The sequence below is a fragment of the Rhinolophus sinicus genome, linkage group LG06 (genome assembly GCF_036562045.2).
Source record: "Rhinolophus sinicus isolate RSC01 linkage group LG06, ASM3656204v1, whole genome shotgun sequence".
Lineage (NCBI taxonomy): Eukaryota > Metazoa > Chordata > Mammalia > Chiroptera > Rhinolophidae > Rhinolophus > Rhinolophus sinicus.
This window is the reverse complement of record NC_133756.1, coordinates 138,327,852-138,353,982: the sequence shown is the minus strand read 5'-3', so window position 1 is coordinate 138,353,982 and position 26,131 is coordinate 138,327,852. Positions and strand designations below refer to the sequence as shown.

At 34.5% G+C, this 26,131-nt stretch overlaps 1 protein-coding gene across 5 annotated transcripts in view; it reads right to left on the bottom strand.

Moving 5' to 3' along the window:
• Positions 1–26,131, bottom strand: part of ANO3 (anoctamin 3) — a 331,459-nt gene that overhangs the window by 4,161 nt on the left and 301,167 nt on the right. For all 5 annotated transcript variants that reach the window (XM_074336148.1, XM_074336149.1, XM_019749178.2 and 2 more), the window contains 9 exons: positions 20,893–20,929; positions 17,623–17,734; positions 16,777–16,834; positions 12,376–12,473; positions 9,637–9,770; positions 8,621–8,773; positions 4,970–5,117; positions 1,132–1,212; positions 854–959 (listed from right to left, as the gene is read on the bottom strand). In XM_074336148.1, coding sequence (XP_074192249.1) covers positions 854–959; positions 1,132–1,212; positions 4,970–5,117; positions 8,621–8,773; positions 9,637–9,770; positions 12,376–12,473; positions 16,777–16,834; positions 17,623–17,734; positions 20,893–20,929 — 927 coding nt within the window. The remainder of the gene's footprint in view (positions 1–853; positions 960–1,131; positions 1,213–4,969; positions 5,118–8,620; positions 8,774–9,636; positions 9,771–12,375; positions 12,474–16,776; positions 16,835–17,622; positions 17,735–20,892; positions 20,930–26,131) is intronic.

Below are 26,131 nucleotides of genomic sequence, written 5' to 3'. Positions count from 1 at the left end.
TTTACATAAAGGAGTTGTGACAATAGTCTCTCTATATGGAAAGGAATAATTCGAGGCTTTTAACTGAACTTGCAATATGTGTCCCAGGAAACTGCACTGCACAGTGTATCACAGTAAAGCAGGTCACATTTTCCCACAGAAAAGCAGATCAGGTGTTCTTTCCTGGCTATCTTTTTCCTCTCTGTGATTTTGGCTATAGGAAACAGATGCATTCAAAGTTTTTCCACAGATCTTAGGGGTACTTTAGAGAACAGATACTCACTATATTCCAGTGCAAGCCCTTCATCTTGTATTAAGCTGGTTTTATGCTAAGCAAGGCAATGATTCTGTAGCTTCTCCAAAATTTCTTAACAGGACTATAATCCAATATTATCGCATGACTCTGAGCATCCAAATCTATGCACTTTTTATAAAAGCATTCTCAGGTTTCACTGATTGAAGTATACAATGTCTGTTATACAAATACACGTGTGATCAACTGTAACTTGAGTTTATTGTTCAGAATATAAATTTCTCTATCCTGATGAATATAGATATAGACTCTTAAAGGATGATGAAAATCATCCTTTCCTTTTCAAATTTGGTTACTAAGAGGCTCAAAACTAAGTTTTCAGTTCAAATGTGAGTAGCTTCTTTTATCTTAGTTTTCTGGTACAAATAAACATACCTTCTTACATTATTCAACTCGTGCTTTTTTGCACTTGTTATAGTCATTTCATTATATCTGAGCCTTTTACTGGGACATACTCAAGTCCTCTTTTGAAAGTCAGTGAGGAACTGATTTCAAAGGGGCAACTACTGTATCAGTTGGGAAAGCATTTACCTACAGTAATTTTATCAGTCTGTGACTAACCTCAAACACGATAATGAAGGCCAACCGAGCAGCGAGGATATGCCAGTATTGTAAGGTGAACTCATAGGGTCTGGAACTCCAAGGGGGACCTCTGTAGTCTCGGTATCTAAAATCCACAAAGACAAAAACACAAAATCGAAAAACAGAAACCAAAGTGTGGAGGCCCCAAATTTTCTTGATTTCCCAAAACCCCCAAATGACAGTTTAAGGATGCTTATTAACATGCAAAGGGGAGAGAAGGCAAGAAGAAAAGATAACGACAATTTATAAGTCAGTACCTGCAATAACCAGACTTTCCCATACCAAGCTCACTCAGGTCAAAGAAGGAGAGGCTATTGTTGACATATCCCTTTAAACAACTGTGAGAAAAGAAAAGTATCATGTGATTCAGAGATTCATAAATTTTTAGTTCAATTTCTACATAACAAATGACAGGATTTAATAAGTACCATGATTCCTTTCATTCTAATTATAAATTAGCATCCCAGCTGATTATATTCCCTAACTCCCGTTACATCTGTAATTGTACCTTACTGAGACAGACTCATGTCCGCCATTCCCCCCAATAGTTTCGATCTTACCCTTGCATTCAGCTTACATTTATTAAGGGTTTACTATGTATTAGGCATTGTGATAATTATTTCTTATGGATTAAAAATCTCTACATACATGTTTTATAAATATGCATATATACTATTTGGTTAATTATAATTAAACAGCAAATCAATAAACATGTTTCTTTGTGATTAATTTATTAACTTACTCAATACATACTTATTGAGAATCTTAATTTGTTAGAAGAATTCTAGATGCTTGGTATTCAATAGTGAACAAAACAGGCAAATAATCTCTACCCTGGTGATTAGATGTTTAATTGGGATGAGGGTTGATTTTAAAAATAACCTTAGGATATATATTTTTTAATCTCCATCATATGGATTAAAGAGCTAAGGTTTACAGAGACTAAATTACTTTCTCTAAGCCCTACAATTCTCAAAATTTTTGGTCTCAGGTACCTTTTACATTTTTAAACATTATTGGGAATCTCAAAGAGCTTTTTTCATAGGGGTATATCTACTGGTATTTAACACATTAGAAATTAAAAGTGAGAAATTTAGAAACTATTATCTAATAATTCATTTAAAATAACTATCAAATCTGTTAGATATTAATATAAATAACACATTTTAAAGAAAAGAAGCTACATTTTCCAAAAGAAAATTGTAGTTGGAAGGATGACATTGTTTTACATGTCTGCAAATCCCTTTAATGTCTGTCTTAATAGAAGGCAGCTAGATTCTCATATCTGCTTCTGCATTTAATCTGTTACAATATGTTGTTTTGGTTGAAGAGTTAAGTAGCGACTCTAGCCTCACAAAGCTTAGTAATGGGAAAAACGAGGACTATTTTAATAGCATTTCAGATTACTGTTGACATTTTTCTTTGGTATTACACCAAAACTCTTAATAAGGCCATTTCTTACAGTTTAATTGCAATGTGGAATGTAAGCGTATCAATAAAATTTTCATATGGATTTTACATTAAAATCCATAGGTCTATCTTGAACTTTTAATCCATTTTTTTATCCATACATGATTTTGTAACATCAAATATGAGTCATTTAAAAAAATATTTGTTCTTTGAATTATGCAGGTCTTCCAAATATTGATATATTTTTACTATACACTATGAAAAAATCACAAACATTAATATCACCATTAATTTTTATTAGGAAAAATAATCTATAAGTTCTTGGAAGTTTTCAAGCTCACAGTGGTAGATAAATGTTATTCTAATTTTTCACTTCAAGGCAATGACAAACATACTGTAAATTATTTTATTTAAAACGACAAGCTAGTTTTGTGCATTTTATAAAAGAGTGTCTGCTAAATACTCAAGTCTGAATAATCATACTATGTCAATCATTATTTTACGTTAAAGAAAGTTTGTTGAGTTTGCAACTCCAACAATCATAAAGTAGTTTATATATACTTTGCATTTTGTCAGATAGAATATTGAAAAGACATTTATTCCAGGGTAGAGATTTGATAAAATTAATAGTTATTACTGTTTCATCAAGTACATTCTGAAATTTCTTGCTGGCACTTTTATAATGGTGACTATATAGGGGTAAGAAATACAATCATGACTAATACTCTTTGGTGCCACTGTCTTGAGTTATGCAAAGCCACCAGAAAATTTTATCCCCATTGCTTTTGCACCATCAGTGCAAATGTTAATATGGTAGAAAAAGGAAATTATGTCTTAGCATTATTATTAAAATAGTATCGACTTTATGGACGCTGAATGAGACGTGAAGACCACACATTGAGAACAAATGCCTAGGATAAACAATTGTTAGAATCTGGACTCCAATGCACATCTATTTCATTCTAAATCATGAAATCTTAATTATAGGACTGTACTGGCTTTACTTCCTTCTTCGTCCAACCCAGACCTAATAATTTATCATTTCAGCCAATACCCTCCTCTTTATTGTCTTCTTATCCTTTTGTCACCTTGGTCTGAAAATTTCAAATCTATGAATCTATTCCCATTTAGCTGCTAAGCATACCTGGAAACAATTAAATAACAGGTGACCTTATGTATCTGTGGTTTCAACTTCACATATACCCTCCACATCGCTTCTTGAAATTATGCTACATCCCTAGTCACTCAATTTGGAGAAAGGGTCAGGTGGAATCTACCTGAAAGGCAGGTCCTGAAAGTAAACAGAGCAGATACTCATTTTCTTCTGCCACTAGGTGGCAGTAAAGACACCAGCAAATAATGTTTTTAAGGAAGAGGGCTAACAAACATGTCTACATGTTTTAAATCCTTAAAATCTGCTTCTAGATCACTTTGAATTAAGAAAACAAAGGGATTTATTTCTGTTTTTCACTATTAATACTAAAACTAATTTATATTTACATAGTATTCTGCAGTACATAAAGTGTTACTTCAGACACCATTTCTTACTCATAGGTCCAGACTGATGATGTGCCTTTCAGTTAAAGGCAAAGTTAGAACTTGAACATAGGGTGTTTGACTTCAAGTTAAAATCCTTTGAGAAGACTCTAAAGTATAAAATAAAATCTCCTGCCTTTATAACTTCTCTTTGAAAAATTGAAATATTTCTGTTCAGAAAGGCATTTCAGTGTTCTCAGAAAACATCAGTTCATCGGCAGAACTGATTGATTTCATCCTAAACCAGGGCTCAATGGGTTGGGACACATGTCCTGCATCTAGATGAGACACATGCTCAAAACTACTTCTGAAGGAAAAAGGAGAAGCAGCTTCTCCTATCATTTTATCTCCTATAACAACTTCCATGCCTAAGGCTAATCTCCAGCTAAAACTCCAATTTCTCTTTGTTCCCCAAGCCCAGTACTCTCTTGCATTCATCCCGAATACCTGCATCCCATAAGGAGAAATCTGAAAACTCCATGGCCCCTAAATCAGTGGTTCTAAACTGGGTGATTTTGTCCCCCAGGAGACATTTGGCAATGTCTGGAGACATTTTTGGTTGTCACAACTTGGGGAGCAGGAAGGTTGTTATTCATAGCTACTGGGTTGGGGCCAAGACTGCTGCTAAACATCCTGTAATGCACAGGACAGCCAGCTGGAAATTCCTTCTGAAAATCACTAGTCATATAGCTGAAAGTTTCTTCATATTCTGTATGTTCCCTTCAGCGATTTGATTAACCTCAATTTCCCCATCTACATAGTCATAAGTTTGCACTGGATAATTTCTCAGGTCGCTTCCATTTCTAAATTTGACTTCTAAATACATTATAACATTTGTTAACATTTTGATGTCAGTAATTCATTTACAAGTGAAAATATAGACTCTAAAATTATTTGTGTAAATTACCCTTTTTATCCTGTTTGATTTCATCCAATAAACACAGTATAAAAGCAATGATCAGAGACATTGCCCTTAATAGATCCTACTTTTTGGGATCTATCCTTCAGATACATTGTACACACACACACACACACACACACACACACACATACACACACACAGAGGAACAGAACAAAACTTCCCAGTAAGTTCCCATTTCAATTACAAACATAAAACATATCAGGAAAATGTGTGAATTTTAACCTTACTTTTCACCATATTCAAAATGACTTGCACAGGGGCCATATTTGTATTCATAGACAAAACGTGGGATGTAATCAGAAGTAATAGCAATTACAAATGCATTGGTGATCACAGCCAATATACCAATTCCTTCAAGAATTCCATACCAGATACCTAGTAAGAGAGAGATTAAGAATAGTGAATAAAAAAAAAAATCCTCTAATCAATCTTATACTGGAAAGAATGTTTAACTTATGTTAGAACCATAGCTTTGTCCATTACTTAATTACTTGGTATAGTATCTCACTATAGATAAAACGGCTATTGAATCCTTTTCCACAGAGAGAAGGTAGACCCCTATTTAGAAAGATTTGAAGATTAAAATATCATTAGGAATTGGTTCATGTCTATAATAATGAGACATGACACAGTTGGTTAAAAGCCTAATTAGAATTTGCTGAAGTAATAAAAACAAAAACCTTCAGGTTCTACAACGTTGGGCAAAGTCTGAGATATCTGCATTCACCATGGGTTTTGCCCTTCCTTATCTTTGTCAAGTACCTTTTTAAAGTAAAAATATAAGAAAGTAATACTAGTTTGGTGTCAAGACCTGCAAACCACTAGCTGACATTTACTACTTCCTAAGAGGCCAATCTGACATCATAGAGACATAAAAAATCTCTTAAAATTGCATATATTATCAATATACTATTTTGATTACAGTCAAAACTGCGTTTCAAATAGGATTAACAAATCTTTAAAAATACTGATATAAAAAAACGTCCTGGAAAAAAATACTCAAAGTGCTAAAAATGACTGGATAGCATGGCAACTTTCTCCCTGACCCCAATAACCCTCCACAACACACACACACACACACACACACACACACACACACACACACACACCTTTTTGTTTTTCAAAATCTTTATAGTGTAGCTAAATTGAGTTGTAAAAAAAAAAAAAAATGAATAAAAATGATGTTAACATTTTTCTAGTTGAGGAGACCATAGACCCAAAAAATCAGAATTCATTTTAAAACAACAACAGTATTTGCCGATATCAAAATTTAATATTTATTTTTACAAAAGTAATGACATTCAGTCAAAAGAAAACAATAACCAGGGGGAAAATACTTGCTTCACGATGAAAGAACACATGGTTATTATATCTAATATATGAAAATGTTCTAAAATTTTAATAAGGCAAACCACATAAAAGAAAAATGGGCAAAGTATCCAAATGAACAATTTGGTATGAAAATGCAACTAAACAACAAATACATTAAAACGTTTTTAATCACTAGGATTCAGAGAAATGTCTTTCAAAAAATAAAGAGTTGTTTTTTTTTTTAATGTATTGGATTGTTGAAGAGTTGAGTCTTATACTATCCAATGCTATTAGGGATTTAGAAAACAGAAACTTTTTTACATAGTTGTTTGAATTATGACTTGTTACAACATTTGTGGACATTAATTTGATGTCACTTAAAATTAAACTATGAATACATCCAGTAATACTTCTACTTTTTGGGATCTATCCTTCAGATACATTGTACACACACACACACACACACACACACACACACACAGGAATACATGATATATAATATGTACAATATCTATGTCTATATCTTTATATCTATATTTATAGCTATATTTACGTTTACTCCTATTTGTAGTGGATAAATTTAGGAAATGATTATAAAATCTATGGTACATTCATAATGTGAATATTACTACTCTATTAAAATGAATTACACCAATATATTTTGAGCTGGAGGATGTTCATGAAGGAAAAAAGCAGAACCCTATATATGTTTATAAATATTTTTATGGATACTTGTGTAAGAAAAACATTTACAAAAGATACATGCCTAATTAATTATATTGATTCCCTGAAGTAGAAGGGAAATGTAAAGGGGGAGAGGATTATTAATTGTTTTTATGTCTTTGTGTTGTCTGATTTGAGCAAGACAATCTAACAAAGTTATAAAAATAGTAAGGTGCAATAAACATTAATGCTAAAATTGAAGTTTTATTTTTTCTTCTTTGATTTATTTTTTAGATTTTCTTTCATGTGCTTACATTGTTTTAATAGTGAAATAATAAATATGTCCAAATTAAATAACAGTAAATTAAAATAATACATTTTAGTTGCTTCAAAAAACAGAAACACAAGTTGAATGGCATTAAATCTCTACAGATTAGTATATTTTAAAGTAGACTTTGGTGCTTGTTGAATATATATAAATGAATAATATCAACTGAAATGGTAACTTTACAATATTAGTCAGAAAATTCCCAAAACAGAAAAGAAAAAGTATAGATTTGCTTTTCCAAATGCTTAGAATTTCTATTACAAAACTATAGTTTATTAAAACAGTAAGTATGCCAAGAATTAGTAGTCAGATCAATGAGACAAATGGAGATTCTAGTAACATACCTAAGTTTATATAGAATTTTGTATAAGATAACAGAAATAATTCAAACAAGTTTACAAAAAAGATGGATTATTTAATAAATAGTTTTGGGAAAACTGGTTTATCCATTAGAAAAAAAAATCTCAATTTTAACCCCTTTTATTAATAACAAATTCTAGAGAGATCAATACATTAAATAAAACCATAAAATGCCAACTAACAAACAAAAGGCAAATAACACATATATATCTAAAATATAAAACAACAATAAAAATAATGGGTGAAAAGTCATGAGTTCTACGGGACTTTTTAAAAGAGTCCCATAAATAATAACTATAAGGGAGATATTTCAGTTTGGTTAAATACACACTTTAAAACCTTATTCATGATAGCGTGAAAAATTAAAACTCAGCATTTGACAACATACATATATATATAATATGTGACATATATATATAATATATATAAAAGTTTAATATTCTTAGTATAATAAAGAATACCAAATCAGATATAGTGGCCAAAGGGCATAAACACAATTAGTAATGAAGAAATACAAATATATTTAATTTCATAGTTATAAAAATGCAAATAAATATAACAAGGTATGCTTTTCTCCCTCCTCAGATTGTTGAGAATGTAACAACAACAACAACAACAACAACAAAAAACCTTATATATCTGGAGTTGTTGAGGAAATGAAGAAATGGGTATTCATTCACTTATGGTGGGAATATAAACTGGAACAATATTTCTGGAGAACATATTAACAAATTATTTATCAAAATTTTAAACCTAGATGATCTTTACAGGAGAGCTATTCTAGGAATTTATCTGGAGGGAAAAAAAATCAAAGTATGTATGAAGATGTTCACCTCAGTGTTGTTTATAATAGAAAAGAACTGAAGCAACTGAACATCTCTAGCTAGAGGACTGATATATTTTTTAAATGTCATACAACACAGAGGTAACTGTGGAGCAATTATAAAGAATGAGACAGAGCTGTACTTATTAACATGGAAAGATACATATGAAATCCTTTGTGGTTACAAATGAGTTTATGAAGTACCATGTTTAAGATGAACTTATTCTCAACTAAGTTAGTGTTGAATTTAATTATTTTGTAAACTAAAATTGCTCAGTTTTGTTATGGCTGGAAGGGAGGTCCAGCAATAGGAACCCACATGGTGTTAAATAAAATGGAGCCACCTCTTGGCCTTAGCAGTGCAAAACCATTTAATTCCCTAATCTTTCTTACCTATGTCAGTTGCTCGGGCTGGCAGAGGTCTCCGCCATTGTGTGACAAATTTGTATGCATCCAGTCTGATTTCAATGATATTGTTTAACAAAGCCAAAAGAGGGGCCAGAGGAAAAGCCGCAACAAAGATGGTGGTAAAACCAAACTGCAAAACTGCAAAGGGAAAACATTAGAAAATTAGTAATATAAGCAGCAGCATTTATTGAACGCCTTCTTTATGCTGTATGAGGTGCTTTACATAAATTGCCTTAATCTTTTCAACATCCCAACAAGATAAATATGTGTATCCCATTTTACAGTTGAGAAAACTATAGCTCATGTATGTTATGTAAGCTTGCTAAACAGTAGATGACTAGAAAATGTTAAAACCTACATTCAAACTCAGATCTCAATAGCCTGAAAGTCTACATTTTTTCTACTTCTATACCATGAAGCATGAAGGAAGAGTAAAGATAAAGAAGACGCCAAAGAAAAGGCCTTGAAGAAAAATGCTTAGCTCTAGAAGGGACCCAAACGATCTCTTTGAAAGTCAGAGAAAATACAAATGTGAGGACAACACACAGAGATTTTAACAGTTGGAATGGGAATCCTCATTTTCTTAATATAAATAAGTACTCTGAAGCCAAGACTCAGACGAGGTCTGTGCAAAGATTTATTGTGAGAAAGAATTATTACTTTATTTGGGTGGGACAGTACATTTCTCAACACAGGAAAGGGTTCTGTTCCTTTAATATATTTGCTTAAAAGCTAGCAAATATAGCTAGCTGTGATTCACTGTGAGAAAACCCTTCATTTTGGTTAAATGTTATGGCTCACAGAGGACAAAATGTGTGAGCCTTCCAAGGGCACTGCTTTCATATCTTCTCTAGCTCTGTTGAAATAAAGGTGCAGATGTCTTTTAGAATGCTTGGGGTTGGAAAGGTGAGAGATGGTTTTCGCTCTCGAACTACAGCCTGCGTGAAATAGAAAAACAGCATCAAGAAGGCAAATAACTATGCAAAAGGTTCTTTCCTTACCCATTTCTAAGTATTCATCCATCAGACCATGAATATTCATGGGCTGCAGATTCCAATCATTTTCCCACTGAGGTATAGAAGCATCATGGATTCCCCGTTTGATTTTATGTCTTGACCACCAGTTCTGGATCAACCTATACCACAGAGCAGACAAAAGGCTTTGGAGCTCTTATTTAAGCATCTGGTAAAACAATTTATAGTGTATTAAGAAAAGAGAAATATCAACTACCCTGGGATTACACTAAGCATTTCTGGGAATCGGAGATATTTGTACAGTCTCATCTTTCAAGTTTAGCATGACAGAATAGGCCTCAGCCTTCTAGAACTCTCTAGACCCTGTAAACACCTACACATTAAGGAGTGAATGCCCCCATGCGTTACATACTTCTTGATACTGATTAGACAAACCTGTTTCTAAGATTCCTTCCCATGCCCCACTTATATAAATATTTAAACTTCTATGTTGCCTGTTGTGAGTGGATTTGAGCCCTTCGTTGCTCACAATCCACAATCTTTTGGGTTGTGCTTTCTAAACATGAGTAAAATCATGTTCCATGTTAATTAACTGAGGCCTAGATAGGGTTTCAAGACATGTAGGTTCTAGTTCCCACTCTGCAATGCATTAGCTGTATAACTTTGAGCAAGTCACTTCACCTCTCTGAGTTCATAAACACAGAGGATTTGAGCGTTAGTGATTACATTCTGCAACTGTAGTGAACAATAATTTACAGGCTATGGATCTGTGTCTGAGTCCATTTCTCAGGCATGGACATGTTTCCCTAGCCGAGGAAGTCTTGAAATGACTCAGAAACATTCTGGTATGCATCGACTGTGGGCTTCTGAGCAATGATTTATTTTATGAGTCAGATGAAATTACCTCTAGAATGAGGTAAATGTCACAGGACTCAGTGAACAGTACCCAACTCTCAATTTTAAATAATTGTGGACCTAGGAACTCAGTGAGAGTTGGAAGAACAACTACAGATAGACCCAAATGTCAGGCAGTGCTTCCATGGGCATCCCACGGAGGCTGCCTCTGGACCCCCATGAAGATGAAAAAGAGGTTGGCGTTGGAACTGAGGCAGGTCTGCTTGTTTCTTTTTTATTTTAGTTCTGTTTAAGATTTTACTTGAAGAAAGAGAATTGCAGTTTAAAAGTTTGAAAATCATTGCTTTAAGGACTGGTCCATGCATGCTATATCTTCTTCAACACCAACAGTATGTCCCTTGCTTTGGTACTTCAGGATTTGATATGCACAATCCAGGTGGACCACTGGAAAAGGCTATGTGGAAATGTGCTGTCCAAAGTGCATGGTACGCACAGAAATCCATGGATAATGATAACAATAAGGATCATTCTTAACACGATAATGGTCGCTACACCATTTTGATGGTGTTTAGGAAGTACTCACGGAATGTCAGATCCTGTGGTAGGCGCTTAATATCTAATTTCCCCAGGTATTTTCAAATTATGCTCCCCAAACCCTATGTTTCAAAGAGGTGAGCCAAGGACAGGAAGGGCTACGATAAATTGGGTTGTCCAATCCTCTATCCTCTAGTCTCTCTTCGTTTAGAAGAGATTCGTTTTAAGCTGTTATGAATTGAGCATCTGTATAAGAATCTTTACAAAAAGGTTGTGCCATTTATTGATGAAGGTTTAATGAGCATTGGGTCATCTCAATCTTTGCAAACCCTTATTTCATGAATTTATTAAAAATGTCACACAGAAGTCAAGCAAATTATAAGCATCTTTTAGCAAGAGGCAGACAAGGAATTTGAAGCAGGTCTCAATAATTTCACAGTCCATGCTTTAAGACTGCCTGTAATTTAACAAAATACCTTATGGTAGTTCTTAGGGTTAATATCACATCTCCATCCCCATGGTCTCTACGCAGGGATGTCCTGATACCATTTGTGGGACAACAGGACAAAGAGTCCTGGTACAATTTGATGACTAAGCTATTTATATCATCAATTAACCTGTTTCCCCCTCCTTCAGGAAATTCCTAAAAATAGTCATGTTTTTAACTCTGATTAGGCCTCAAAGCTTTCATACCACATTGCTTTAAACACACTGTATTTCACTGCATTCTGAAGAATAACATATTTTAATAGAGGTGAAAGTGAGCATTCAGCACCTTTCCGTGTCAGCATTTCAAAGACAGTTAACACGTATCTAAAGGGCCAAAATAGAATGCTGTTTACCTGATGTTATCACAACCCTGTTCTAATGATATTTTTTTTGTGTGTAACAAAGAGTACAAAACCTCCCCCCCACCCAAGATTTTATCTTTGTTTATCCTTTCTTTCTCTCTCTTTTTATTTTTTTTTTTTTTGACAGAGTGTATGAGCAGAAATGGAGTCTAGTAAACAACAACAATCTCGGTCTTTTAATAGCTAAAAGAAATGAGAGTTATTTTTACCCTCAAAAACCTGTACTATCAACAATGCTTTCAGAATAGCAACAAGTCTTAACATGTGGAACAGAGTACTAGTAACTCTAGGTATATTATTTCCTTTAGACCTTACAACTGTCCTTGAGGTAGATATGCAGCTGTTGATCCCCTTGTAGAGATGTTATCAACATACACACAGTCACACATTTAGTGAGGAGCAGAGTGAGAACTGAACCCTCATCTGTCTGAGGGCCAAGCCCAAATTCTTAAGAACCGTTCACACTACCTCTGTCTTTCTTCTCTGTAACTATATACAAGGTGAAGTTTAAAAGTAAAGCGCTTACGGGTATCCCAGTTCCATGAAGTTGTTCCATATTTGCTTCAAAAACATGATGACTCCCATCTGGAGGCAGAGGTCGATCAGACAGCCGCTAGGATGACACTGAAACAGAACAACGGCAGTAATGATCTTCCTCTTCTGAGGTTCAGGAAGCATCCCCACCTTCACATTGCAAAGCCATTCTAAAACCAGGCCACACTATCTCCATGCACAGAGAAACTAAAAACAAGAGAGCGATAGCATGGATGAGGGCACTTGATAAGGCAGGTTTCAGGATTTTTATGGGAATATTAATCCAAATTACAATAGTAATAACAACAAATCTAACTGTTAATGAACATTTACTCTCTGCCAAGCTCTGTGGTTAGGTATGATCACCGCTAACAAATGCTCTGGAATACTATGTACTATATCTATTAACAGTCAGGGGATAGAAAAAAAAATTATTTAATTCCATGGCAAAACGTTTATAATATATTCTTTTAAAATAAACTTTTTATCTTAGAATACTTTTAAATTTGTAGAAAATTTGCAAAGATAGTACAGAGACTGTTTTGTCCACACACCTCTCACCTAATTCCCCCCATTGACACTTGGAATATTTGTCAAAGCTAAGAAACCAACATTAGTACATTGTTATTAACTAAACTTTAGACTTTATTTAGATTTCACCAGTTTTTCAATGTATAGCCTCTTTCTGCTCCAGGACCGAATCCAGGAAACATACTAATTTGTCATGTCTCCTCAATCTCCTCTGGTCTAGATAGGTTCTTAGTTTTTCATATCCTTGATAGTTTTAAGGATTGCTGGACAAGTATCCTGTGGAAAATCCCTGCATCTGGGTTTGTCTGACATTTTCACATGTTTAGATGGGGGTTATGTGCTTTGGGAATGGAAGCAGAACACAGAAGTGAAGTGCCATTTTCATCACATCCCATCAGGGGCTACATGATACCCACATGAGATTACTAGTGATATTAACCTTCATCACCTGGTTGATGTACAGTTTTCCAGATGTTTCAACTGTAAAGTTACTCATTGTCTCCTTTCCCTAGTCTCTTCTTTAGAAGGTAAGTCGCTAAGTCTAGCCCACTCTCAAGATGGGGGCAGGTATTAAGGTCTGTCTCCTAGAGAGGGAGTATGTACAGATACTGTAATGAATTTTGAAGTGATAACGGCATGCCACTTACTACGTGGTCAGTATGATCCCAATTTTGCCTTCCCTGTGCTGCTCTGTTTTTTAAGATGTTCAGTGAAAGTTAGCATTAGAAACCCTCATAAACAAAAATCTGATTACAATGAACATTGAAATTAATGTATTTTGCTTGAAAACTGCACTACAAAAGACACTTGGGTAGGAAAGCATGGGTCTCTTTCGCTGGGAATGGGTTCATGTCCTGCTCATAAAGATGACAGACTCTATAGCTTTGATCCAGTTTCTATTTCTATCCAATCAGTACCAGTGGGACTTCAAAGAACAAATAATTAGGACACGAAGAGCCTGCTTTTCCAGTTTCAGCCCAGTAATTCGAAACTCCCTAATCTGAGCCAGAGGGAAGGTTTACCAGCAGTAATTTGTATTGTGTGGAGAAGTCTCGATTCTCCCATCCAAGCAAGCCCCTTCTTTTAGGATGAATTTAGGACCCTCTGAACTCTGCCACATATGTATATGTATATGTATATGTATATGTATATGTATATGTATATGTATATGTATATGTATATGTATGTATATGTATATATGTATATATGTATATATATGTATATATATACATATATATATATGATAAATGGGTCAGTAGACGGTCTGAGGCAGAATAATTACTAAACTACAGAAGCAGATCATAGATCACAGCTGCAAGCTGAAACGCATCATTTTTGCAGAGTCTCAAAGAAGCAAATTAATTTGTCTAAGGTCATGCAATGTTGACTGGTGGTGTGGGAATAAAAGCCTTGGTCTCCTGCACCCTAATCTACTACTTTTTTTTTATATAAGGCTAAGGGTAAATTCTATTTACCAAATGTGTTTGTTGCCTTGAAGGGCTGGTTTAGCAAAGTCTATTATTACGTGGGAAGGGAAAAAGAAGACCATTATAGAACTATGTGATCAAATCACTCTCCACAATGGTAGGCCAAAGCGGGGAGGCTGGGTGACACACCATTTAGAATCTTGCTGAAATTGAGCCTTGATGACTTTGTGATTTATAGGGCAGCGAAAGGGATCCAACAGTTTTTGTGGGTCTGCTCCCCTCATCTAATGATTCCCTTGAGCTAAATCTAGTCCTCCAATACTCTAAAATTCATTTGGTAAAAAAGAGCCTATACTTAGAATGCGTAAAAAGGCCTGGATGAGTATGCAGGAGACCCAGGCTTTCATTCCCATTGCACCACTCAAAATCACTTGACCATGGACAACCCTAAGCTGGGTGCCTTCACATATTTTTCTCATTTGCCCTTCATGAGAACTTGGTGAGATAGGTGTTGGTATCTACATTATGTAGGTGATGGAACTAACTAGCAGATAGGATGGACTATCAGACTCCAATACCCACGTTCCTTTCACTTCACCCAAATTAGTACTCGTATGTTTATTCTAAATCCAATTTACATGTGTGAGCCAGCAATCATTCAGCAGTGTCTCATGAAAATCAATTTCCATTATGTTCTCGATTGGGCCTATATACTATCCCAATAGTGAGTGGAATATACCCTATTTAGAGCATCGACTCTGAAGCTAGGCTGCCTGGATCAAATTGGTATCAATTTTAGGACTTCAAAAATTTATAGGTATGTTTCTATAATTTTAGGCAAATTATATAATTTCTCTAAGCTTCTGTTTCCTCATCTGTAAAATGAGTGTAATAATAGAATTTTTGTGAAGATTAAATACATTAATATATGTAGAACACTTAGAAACAATTGATGAAATGTGCTGGCATATAGTAAGCACTCATTAAATATTAGCTATTATTAACATTTTATATGTATTTACATATGTTTACATGAGAGATTGCATAGCGTAGTATGAGGAAAGTCCAGTATAGCTGTTCATATATGTTCTAATTTGTTGTGTAGTACTTTTATTCTTTCTTTCTAACGGCTACCATCATTTGTGCCAGGGATTTTACATGCATAATCTAACTTAGTCCACCTATCACCAGTGCTACTGAACTAGCGATTTATATCACAATTTACAAAATAAAAAACTGAGACTTAGAGATATTTAAAATCATGCACTTGACTAGAACAAAATTAGAATGTAGACTGTCAGACTCAAAAGACAAAATATTTGTTACATATCATGGTATGTTCTTTTCTTCAACAGTTAATACCATCAAAGAAACGAAAGGGACTTCTTCATTTGTATACCCCACAGAGGCCTAGAACAGAGTATATCTCAATAAATGCTTGTTGTAAGATGAATTCAGAGGGTTGGTTCTTATCTTCCATTATGTATGCTTTTTATATCTACAATTCTAGGAATTCTAGGGTCTATCCAAAACTCCCATTTTTCATTTCACTGGTTTTTCTCAAATAATCCTTTCTTGAAAAACACGGCCACTATCTATATCACATATACTATGGAAAATGTCTGGGATGGTTATTAAACATTTTGCCTGACACCACTATTGTAATTATTTCCTTGGGGCTTTCAAAGAAGAATCATGACTTCCAATAATTTCACAATTAAGTGTAAGGCTATCCAACGAAACAAAATTATTCGTGGCAGCAATCCCTACGATGGCATCAATATGCAGACCTTCCTGCCTGTAACCACTCTGTTCCTCACTCTACCCTTGCTAACTCCCGTGTTTCCAGGGGAAAAATGTACGCATTGGTTCCCAAATTGGGTGGATGAAAAGCATTTGAGCAGATTTAGTCATTCTTCTGGTCTGTGAAAGAAAAATGCAAGTTTGATTTGGGGATTTCCCAGAAACCTGGGATCTTGAAAGGCCTTAGTGTGTCTCTGGCCAATAGAATAGTACCTGGCTAGCTGTGGAGACAGAGCACTGATACATATCAGCCACACTTTACAGAGTGCTTACCACAGGCCAGGGGTTGTGCTAATTGTGCGATGCAAATCATCTCATCTATAATCAACTTTGTAATCTAAGTATTATTATTGTTGCCAGCGTACAGATGAGGAAACAGATATTCAGTGAGTTTAAATTAAGGGCAAGGAATTAGTAAGTAGCAAGGTTAGCATGTGAGCATTTGAGTTTTCTATAATAGAAAGCATATATTCTAACAAAGTTTTAGGCTTTCTCCATGTATTCTCTTCAGCATACCTAAAATTCCCTGTACTTACCTTCTTTCTCTCTCTCTCTTCCCATCCCCCTTCCTCCCATAGTCATTGGCTCACATCCATGCAAATCCCCACACCCACCCTCACAAGGTTACTTACTTCCTCCAGTCTCCACCGGTTAAAAAGTTTATTATAATTTCCTGGGTGACCTACAAATCTGTAAAAAGACATTTTAATTTGTTAGCATTTATGTGGGGTTGACTGAAGAGCAACTACTAGTGCATATGTGGGTAGATACGAATATTCAATGGGGCAACCTGTTCCCAGACTGTTGACTTAGGTCATGCTTACACATCAAAATACCGGACTTCAAAAGGAAAAAGTGACGTATAAATTCAATACCAGTGGGTTGAGAAAGTACAAACCAACCAACCAAATGAAAATTTTCTTTTCACCTGTAGAGTTTTAACGTCTGTTGACCTAGATAATGAATATTAATATAACGCACTGAATTAATTAGATTGAAATCTTTCTAGCTTCAGTATTCTCCCATGGCACTGGCTGGACTGTTAAGTGGATAGCAAACCAAAACCAGTAGTTTAATATGTTTCTTTTTCATATTTTGCAGCAAAGATAGGAAAAAAAAATAACATGATAGGTAGAAGTTTCCACACTGTTAAACTAACTTAGGTTTCACAAACATTATTTTCTTCTTTAACAAAACCATTACTGATGATTGGATAGTCATAATTCAACCCAAGTATGACAAAACATAGGTTGTTTTGCTTTTTGTTTGCTTGTTTGTTTGTTGTTATTTTTCTTGCCTGCTTTACCTGTAGTGGCAGCAGGAGGCACTGTACTGAGAAGTCTTTGGATTAAAAACACATGTGACGACTGATCAGCACAGTTTTCCAAGCCATGGGATAAGAGAGTTAACAAATTGGCAATGGAATTGTTGACAATCTTTTTCCCTCTGCAAACATAATGTGTATGAAGTTGACTTACCGCCCCAAGAAGAAAGCGATATAAAAGATAGAACTGTTTAAATTGACAAACTGGAAGAGGAACATCTTCAGGGCAAAGCTGTTTTCCCATTCAGATTCTGTCCGAGGATATTCTAAAAGGAACATAGGGTTAGTGTACATAGATGGGGTGAATGACAAGAAATGTGGGTTATAGAATCAGAAGCCCCGTGCTCAAGTTCTGGTTCAGTCATTTACTAGTTCTATGAGGCACTCAGTGTCTGTAAGTTCTAGTATCTGCATCTGTAAAACATGATGGAACGATCCAATGGGACAATCTTCAGACTTTCCCCACAGCTATGGAAAGATGATACCTGTTATATAAAGATTTTCAGGATTTGCTCTATTATTGTCATTTAGAAGGTAACCATAAATCCTGAATCAGCCCCCCACCCAAACTCGCTATGCTCAATTATAAGGTCCTAAATTGTCCAGAGTTCTTTGAAGGGTGAATATTTTATGGGGAATGGTAAACAGAAAGGAGGGCTATGTAGGTGTTCTTAACTTTACCCCTAACTGCTGGTAATTTCAGGCAAGTCTCTTCACATCTTTTGCAATCAGTTTTATCAACTATGAAATGAGCAATTTAGACAAGTTGATTTGAAGGACCTGGTCAATTCTCACATCATACAGTTCAATGACTCTTAAAACAAAGCAAAACAGAAAAAGAAAACAAACTAAAATGATGAGAGAGATTCAATAAAGATGGCAGTATGTACTGCAGTCTCTGATCCTACCCAGTACACAAATAAATGATGAGAGAAAATACCTATGCACATCTAATATATATTTTAATATAATTTAGGAATTCAAGAAAGGTAGAAAATTAGATAGGATCAAATTTAAGAGAAAGATAGGCCAAAAATATATGCATGAGCCAATCACAGAATAAAGAGGGAACAGGTCCAGGGCAACTCCAAGTATAAAAGGGGTAGGTTCCAGAAATAGGAAGGTCTTGTGAGGGATGCAAAAGAGTGATTGATTGCGGGGCACCAGTGAGAGCACCCAGGAGAGCTGACATTTCCTCACAAGAGTGCTTTGGTGCTCCTGGTACTTAGCACAAATACTGTTCTGTTTCCTACTATTAACTGTGGTCCCCCAAATCACTTTCTTAGATTTGCTTCCCTCACAGCTAAAAGTGCTCTAAAAGCAAATAAATATAAGGAATCAGAACTAGAAGAAAGCTTTGAGACAATCTACTTCAAGTGTTCCATTACCCATCAGAAGAAACTATAGCTCAGAGGGATTAAAGAACAAGAAAGCATTATTCCCATTTAATGAACCCTTGTCATGTATCAGGCAGCCAACCTACAACAATGATGAAATACGAACTATTATCATTCTCATTTTACCAAGGAGGAAACTGAGACTCAAAAAAATAACAAACAAACAAACAAAACAACAACAACAAAAAACAAAGGAGGAGGAACAGAGGGAAGAGAAGGCGGGCATGGAGGGGAAGAAAGAATGGACAGAGGAGAAAACTTGCTTAGAGTCACATAATGTCCAAGTGATATAATCCCTTACCTCGTGAGCATGAACTAGGGCCCAGTTCTCCCCTCTATACAATGTTCCTTTTATTATCACTTGGCCTTGTAACTACTTTACAGAAAAAGTAACACAGTAGAGTGATACAGTGACTCCACCATAGTTAAGTGGAATCTGTCATACCCGCATTTAAAGTCCACTTACTTAACTTAATTATTTTGGTATGTTAATCCATAAAATAAGGATCTTACTGTCATAGAATTGTGATGACAATAAAACAAAACAATGAATGAGAAGTGTTTAGCACAGTGCCTGGGATCTGGTGAGTTCTCAAACAATAAAGTATCACTGTTCAAACAACTGTGTCATAAAAATTCTGTCCCCTAAACTAAGGATCCCAAAATCAAGTTAAAATATAGAAAAAATATATTTTCTGATACACAAGGTCTCACGAAATTTACTTCCAGGTAGCAAAACAAGGGATAAGGCCAAGACAGATAATGATATAAGATCCAAAAAGTAGTTTCCAACTGACAAATAAAGGCAAAGAAATTCCCAGCGTGCTGGTGAAGTGGAGATGCAGTTGACCACAAGCTTAGAGAACCGTTAAGATTGGAGTAGGCAGTGGGTTAAGGAAGGATAACTCTGAGATGAAAATGAATAGAATACTGGATATTTTTAAAACGTATTTAGAGAGAATTTAGAGTGGAGGCAGAAAGTCTGGGATAAATGAAGAAAATTATGTAGAAAATTAAGCAAAAAGTATTATTATTAGCCCCAAGAAAACATAAAGATTATATAAGGAAGAAAACAATCATAGGACACAGCATGCCTTAGATATGAAAATAGTTATATAGACACAATGATACGAACACTACTTATTAACTTGGCTAAAAAGGCTGATACAACTACTGTGGAAGGAGGAGAAACAACAGTTGTATGTAACAAGTGATGGATGGGGAGTGTGTGAAGACCGACACTGCAGGAAACATTGTGACCTAACTAAGTTCTTGGCTTCTTAACGGGAAGGCAATAAATTCCTAAAGCTGAAAACTCCAAGAATGGCAGGATAAGCATGTTATTTAGAAACAAGATCGGAAAGAGCAGAAGAAACTGACTAAACTGTTAAAATGCAGTCCTTCTGGGGTACAGAAAATAATAATTGGTGATGTGGCAAATGATAGGTTTTCATTATTAAGCTCTTAATACTAATTTACCTTTTAAATTATGTATAGGTAGTAAAACACTTTGAAAAAATGAATATTAGAGGAAAAAAAAACCAATGAACTGAAAAGCTAGGGGGAAAGAAGCACTTGAATGTAGGAAGAACTAGGTTTGTTAATTTCTAGTAAGGAGACTACATACCATGTTTCCCCGAAAATTAGACCTAGCCAGACCATCAGTTGTAATGTGTCTTTTGGAGCAAAAATTAGTATAAGATTGGGTCTTATTTTACTATAATATAAAAGCGGGTCTTTAATATAATATAATGTAATATAATACCCGGTTTTATATTCATTTTTGCTCCAAAAGATGCATTAGAACTGATGGTCCGGCAAGGTCTTATTTTCGGGGAAACATGGTACCTTGCCTCTCTATAGTCATGAGATGCAGTCCTGAATCCTACGCCATCTCTTGCATTTTTATTGACAATTATATAACTGAAGTTGCTATTAAAAATACCAAAGTACATAAAGCAAGTACAGACTGATATGCCCATATGGTATTCTTTTACTAAGGAGTGAAGTAAGAAAAACGGACTTACCTAAATTAGTGAGGAGGTAAGCAATTTTTTCATAAGCCTGTCATAAGAGAGAATATAGTTATTATCATTGTTTTCTTTAGAAAATGCTGTTATTTACACTGTTCAAAGAAACATCTAAAGTGTAGTCTATAAAGTGGCTACATTTGTAATGAAGTGTTTTAAAACTTACTGTGTAGAGCTTTACAGAGATACACAAAATGCATACAATATAAATATGTTGTAAATATGTGTATATACACAGACACATTTGATTTCTGTAATAACAAAGTCTTTTCTGGTAGCTGTCTTTATTTCCAGTTTATAAATCAAAGAACTGAGGCTGGGGAAAAAAACACACAAAAAAAACACGGCCATTCAACTAGTCAATGGCTGCGATTTGAGCACCAAATTTCATGATCATTAAAATGGACTTGTAATTAAATTTTGATTATTTTAGCCCATATTTTCCTCCTAAATTGAATACTGACTTAAGGATGCCATGATCCACCTGTTTTGAAAGCTTAAAGAATGTATATTCTTTTAATTTTGATCAACTGCAACATTCGAGATGCTAGGAAATTGGAATAAAATATTTAAAATGTATTCCAATAACATATTTTAAATGTCTTTCAGACATTCGGCAAAGGCCTAGAGATACAAAAATGAAGAAGCTACAGCCCCTGCTCATAAGAAGCTTACACCCCGACAGTGGACGAAAAGGCATGTCCCAAGCACTGTAGCAGCAGAAAAATATTCACTAGAGGGATTGTTTAATTCTACCAGGAGAATCTGATAAGAAGCGAGAACGGTAAGCCCAAGCACCTTGTGGGAAGAATAAACACAAAGAAGATTTTGGACTAAAATAAAACTTTATGGAGGAAGTGATCCTTAACTGGAATTTTCAAAGATGAAGACATATTCTTCAAGGAGACAAAAGGTAAAAAAGGACAGATAGAGGAAACACTGTGAACCAAGAGACAGTGTCGTGCAATAGAAGAATGCCAGGGAGCAAGCACAAGTGGCTTTGTGTCTGTGCAGCCTGTGACAGGGAGGGAGCTAGACACCACTTTAGACAAGAAGAGAAAGGAAAACTGGTTTTAAATAACAGAGGGCCTCCCGTGCCGCGCTAATGAATTTAGAATTTTTATCAGAGGTAATGGTTTCAAGTGCAAAATAAAATGATCAAATTCGCAATTTAGAAAGATCCTTCCAATAGAAATGGTGAGTAGCTGAACTAAGGAAGTGGAAGTGTGGAGGGGGAACAGGGACTGGGTAAGAGAGATATTACAGAAGCAAAATTCACAAGTCCCACAAATGATGAAGGATATAAAAGAAATGCATGAAGAATGACTAAAGGTTTCTGGCTGTGTATATCATACACTAAACGTTCCTTATTTTAAAAACTGTTTGACTGATTTAAACTATTTTTCCATGCCTATGTGTCATAACTTTATGCATATGGATGATAGCTGAAAAACATATTAGATTAATAGAATATTTTGACTAGGTCAAGTCCCTCATTTGCAGACTACGGTATCACAGGAATCACAAAGTTAAACTATTAAGAAACAAAAAACACATTTTTATTGCTGTACATTTTATGTTGGTTCAAAAATAACAAGAACTAGCATTTGGTTTTCTAGGTGAATCTTTTGGTGGCATATTTTTTAAGAGTCTGGCATTTTGATGTTAATGGTTTTAATCTGTATTTATTTAAGCCCTTAAAATAATCCAGTGTGTTCAAAGGAATCAGAAAGGCTGTTTAATAACCTGTGAAGTGCTGTAACATCCTGAGTAGGGAAGGGATGGATAAACTAAGAAAGGCATTATTGTTTTCCACTGATTAAATCGGAGGAATATAACATTCCTTTCACACTTGATGAGTTGGTTTTGTAGTTCACTTCCTTTATGCTAAATTCATTTTAAAATCTCCTGAGTTGCAAGGGCAAAGGAGAAGTACTGATGGTCAATTCTATTTCCAATCATCACTTAATTTTGCACCGAAATGCCCAACAAGTAGAAATAAACATTTAGAAAAAGAAAGTCAGTCCTATCTTCTCCCAGCAACTATGGATGATTGTTCTATAGCACTAGGCAGATACATGGGCTCTTGATATAATTAAGTAGAGCGAGCGGAATTCTGAGGATCTCAAAAGATTGTTTTTATGAAGAAAATAATACAATCCTCACCTCCTTACACAAATATTTCTACAAGTAGAGATACACTCCATCCAGTTCGGCCTTTGTCATCTGCAAAATGCAGTACTTTGAAAGAAAGAACACATGAGGCCTCATCATACATATAAACTTGGTGAGAACAGTTGTATGTGAACCTTATGAGAGAGAGGACTGTATGTATGAGGCTCCATTGTGATTCTAGGGAAGGGGGTAATGGAGGTTAGGGGTTGGAGGTGGACTGGAGTCAGAGTTTAAGGATTGAAGATTAAGAAGCACAACTGGAATAAAATGAGTCTGGTATACCAATGGAAACACTCAGCCAAATTTCAATTTTTGAAATATTGACAATAGGAAGAACTCTTATTTTTTTAAAAATTAGTTTCAGGTGTACATAACAATGTAGTCGTTAGAAATTTCTCCCCTCACAAAGTGATAACCCCCAATCTATTGCCCCTCTGATATCATATATATCCATTACAATTCCATTGACTCTATTTCCTATGCTATAATCCATATCCTGTGACTATATATATATTAAATTATAGTTGACATACAGTATTATTCAGCTTCAGCTTATAAGGAAAATATTGAGGATAAAAGCTCCTATTTTTTTCAAATGCTGATCTGATCACAAGGCCCTTTTGTTCTTCAGTTTAACTGGAAAGAACTGGGTAGGAACTAAGGATGGAACACTGGCTCTAGAGGTTCTGTTCCCTGAGCTGTCATGCTTGCCTTCCCAACCAAAAATTAATTAACCACATTTGACTTCTTCATTTTCCTTGTCTGGAAAATATTTTCCATCTTCAAAAGTATTTGGCCAGTTCATTAATTCACTTATGATGTTTTTGAAGATCAGTAGGTCTTTGGAACAAATTGCCACATAAACACAAGAACCCAGAGTACTCTTTTGAAGGCAATAGTAATTGACGGGTGGGTGGGGAACAAATAAACATGAAACCATTAACATTGATTACCTCCAATGGGTACAATTAGTTTATTGTAGGAAGAGAGGTGAGTGGCATTTTGGGATTGAGACAAGTGACTTTTCTTAACATTTTTAATGTTTTTATGCTGTCAATAATAATTTATTGATTTTATAATTCAAAGCTAACAAAGGCAAAATAGACTTTAAAAAAGAGAAAATAAAACTAAGACATTAAAAGGAACAACTAAGATTACTGAAAATTAGCATAGTGGGTTTGATTTCTCCATAATCTGATTAAACATTTCAAATTTTCTTATATCTTAGATGTGTTTGATAGGAAGACATAATACAACAACTTACATGTGCATCTCTTTCCGTCCACAGACAATGCTGAGTGTTTAAAAATTTATGGATGAACAATAGATAATATTGAAAGAAAAAGAGTGAAAAATTATAAATAAATGCAGATGTGGTCTGAAGAAATTTAAAAAGACCAAAGAAAAGATCATTAGCATTTCTATACTGCGGACTGAAGGGAAATAAATAAAATTTATTGAAAAATGAGAACAATGGGGGAAATAAAGAAAATGTTGGTAGTTTTCAAGAAAGGCAATAGGAGTACAGACAGACTCATAAAGAGAAATGTTTTAAAATATTGAAGAGAAGAAAATAGGAAGAAAACTAAAATTTACTGAACACCTTGTATACACTAGAACAGATCTCATTTAACCTTTAGATTCCCCTATTATTTATCACCCTTAATTGAAAAATAAATAAATTAAAGTTAAAAAATGTTATGTGGGGTAGCCAGGATCACACAGGTCAAGGGGCAAACGTCTGCTTTGCCTGTATCCAGTGTCCCTTGCTTTTTATCAGGACATCATGTGGAGGAATTGACAATGTAAACTGATGAAAGCCTGGGTGGTTTTAGGAGGTCAGGGGAGAGGGGGAGAGCAGAAATGAGAACAGAGGAAGTGTGTGTGTGTGTGTGTGTGTGTGTGTGTTGGAATATTGCTGATCATTGACAAACTTTTCCTTTACTTGATGAAAGATAAAATTTAAAAAATGGCCCAAGGTTGCTGCCTACGTGGCTGTGGTTTTATGGATGACTCATATAAACTACATTCTATTTCTAATTTGTTCCAAATTTACATCATGATAGAATGCTTTAAAAGTATTTTTTTTTCTTGATTATAAATCAAAACCTACATGTAGGGATAAATATTTGAATAAACAGGAAAAGTTACATTGAATCAAATATTATTCCACTACTGAGACAGAACCACTGTTAACATTTTATTGTCATTCCTTAAAGTTTGAAAATGCAGGTGTGTTCCAATGGGAATTAAGGGAAATCATATATTATTTTTATGTAACTGCTTGCCATGTCATAAATTACATTAAAATAGCAGTTTAGTTGGTTATATGATACTTCACTATATATAATTTGAATTAATAATCTTTTAATTTTTGTTGTTTATGGGGTCTCTTTCCCATTTTTGCTACTCTAAATAATAATATAATAAAAAACTTTCCACACTAATCTTGGACTACCATTACTGCTGATTTCTTTAAAATAGAATATTAGAAAATAATATAAAATTTTTGTCATTCCTAGTTTTAAATGGAATATATTATAGAAAACTTATAAAATATGAAATATATGTTTAATATTAGACAATATGTAAAGAAAATAAAAATCGCCTATAATTTTCAAGGGTAACTCCTGAGGACATTTTGATGTACACTTGCAATTTTTATCTATGTAGCTATAAGTGCTCTTAAGTTTGATTTTTGATACTATATTTGTCAGGTATATTTTTTAAATCAGGGTTATGTTTACTCAAGAAGTATTATATCTAAATTCTGAATTCATTTACACAATGGGAAATTATCTTTTATTTAAAATGATAAAGAATGTCTTTTTGATACAGTGTCTTAGATGAGATAGTTACTAGTTTGTAATGCTTATTTTTCAATTTCTTTCATGGTTGACAATGTACTCAGGATATCTTCTTTTATATTTAGGAATTTGACCGTTTCATTTTTTTCCCCAGAGAGTTTTTTTTTTCCTTAGGAGTTTAAAATTTTACCAGCATAGTAATTACACAGTAATATATTCTAATATTTTAATGTCTTTTACATCTATAAATGTAT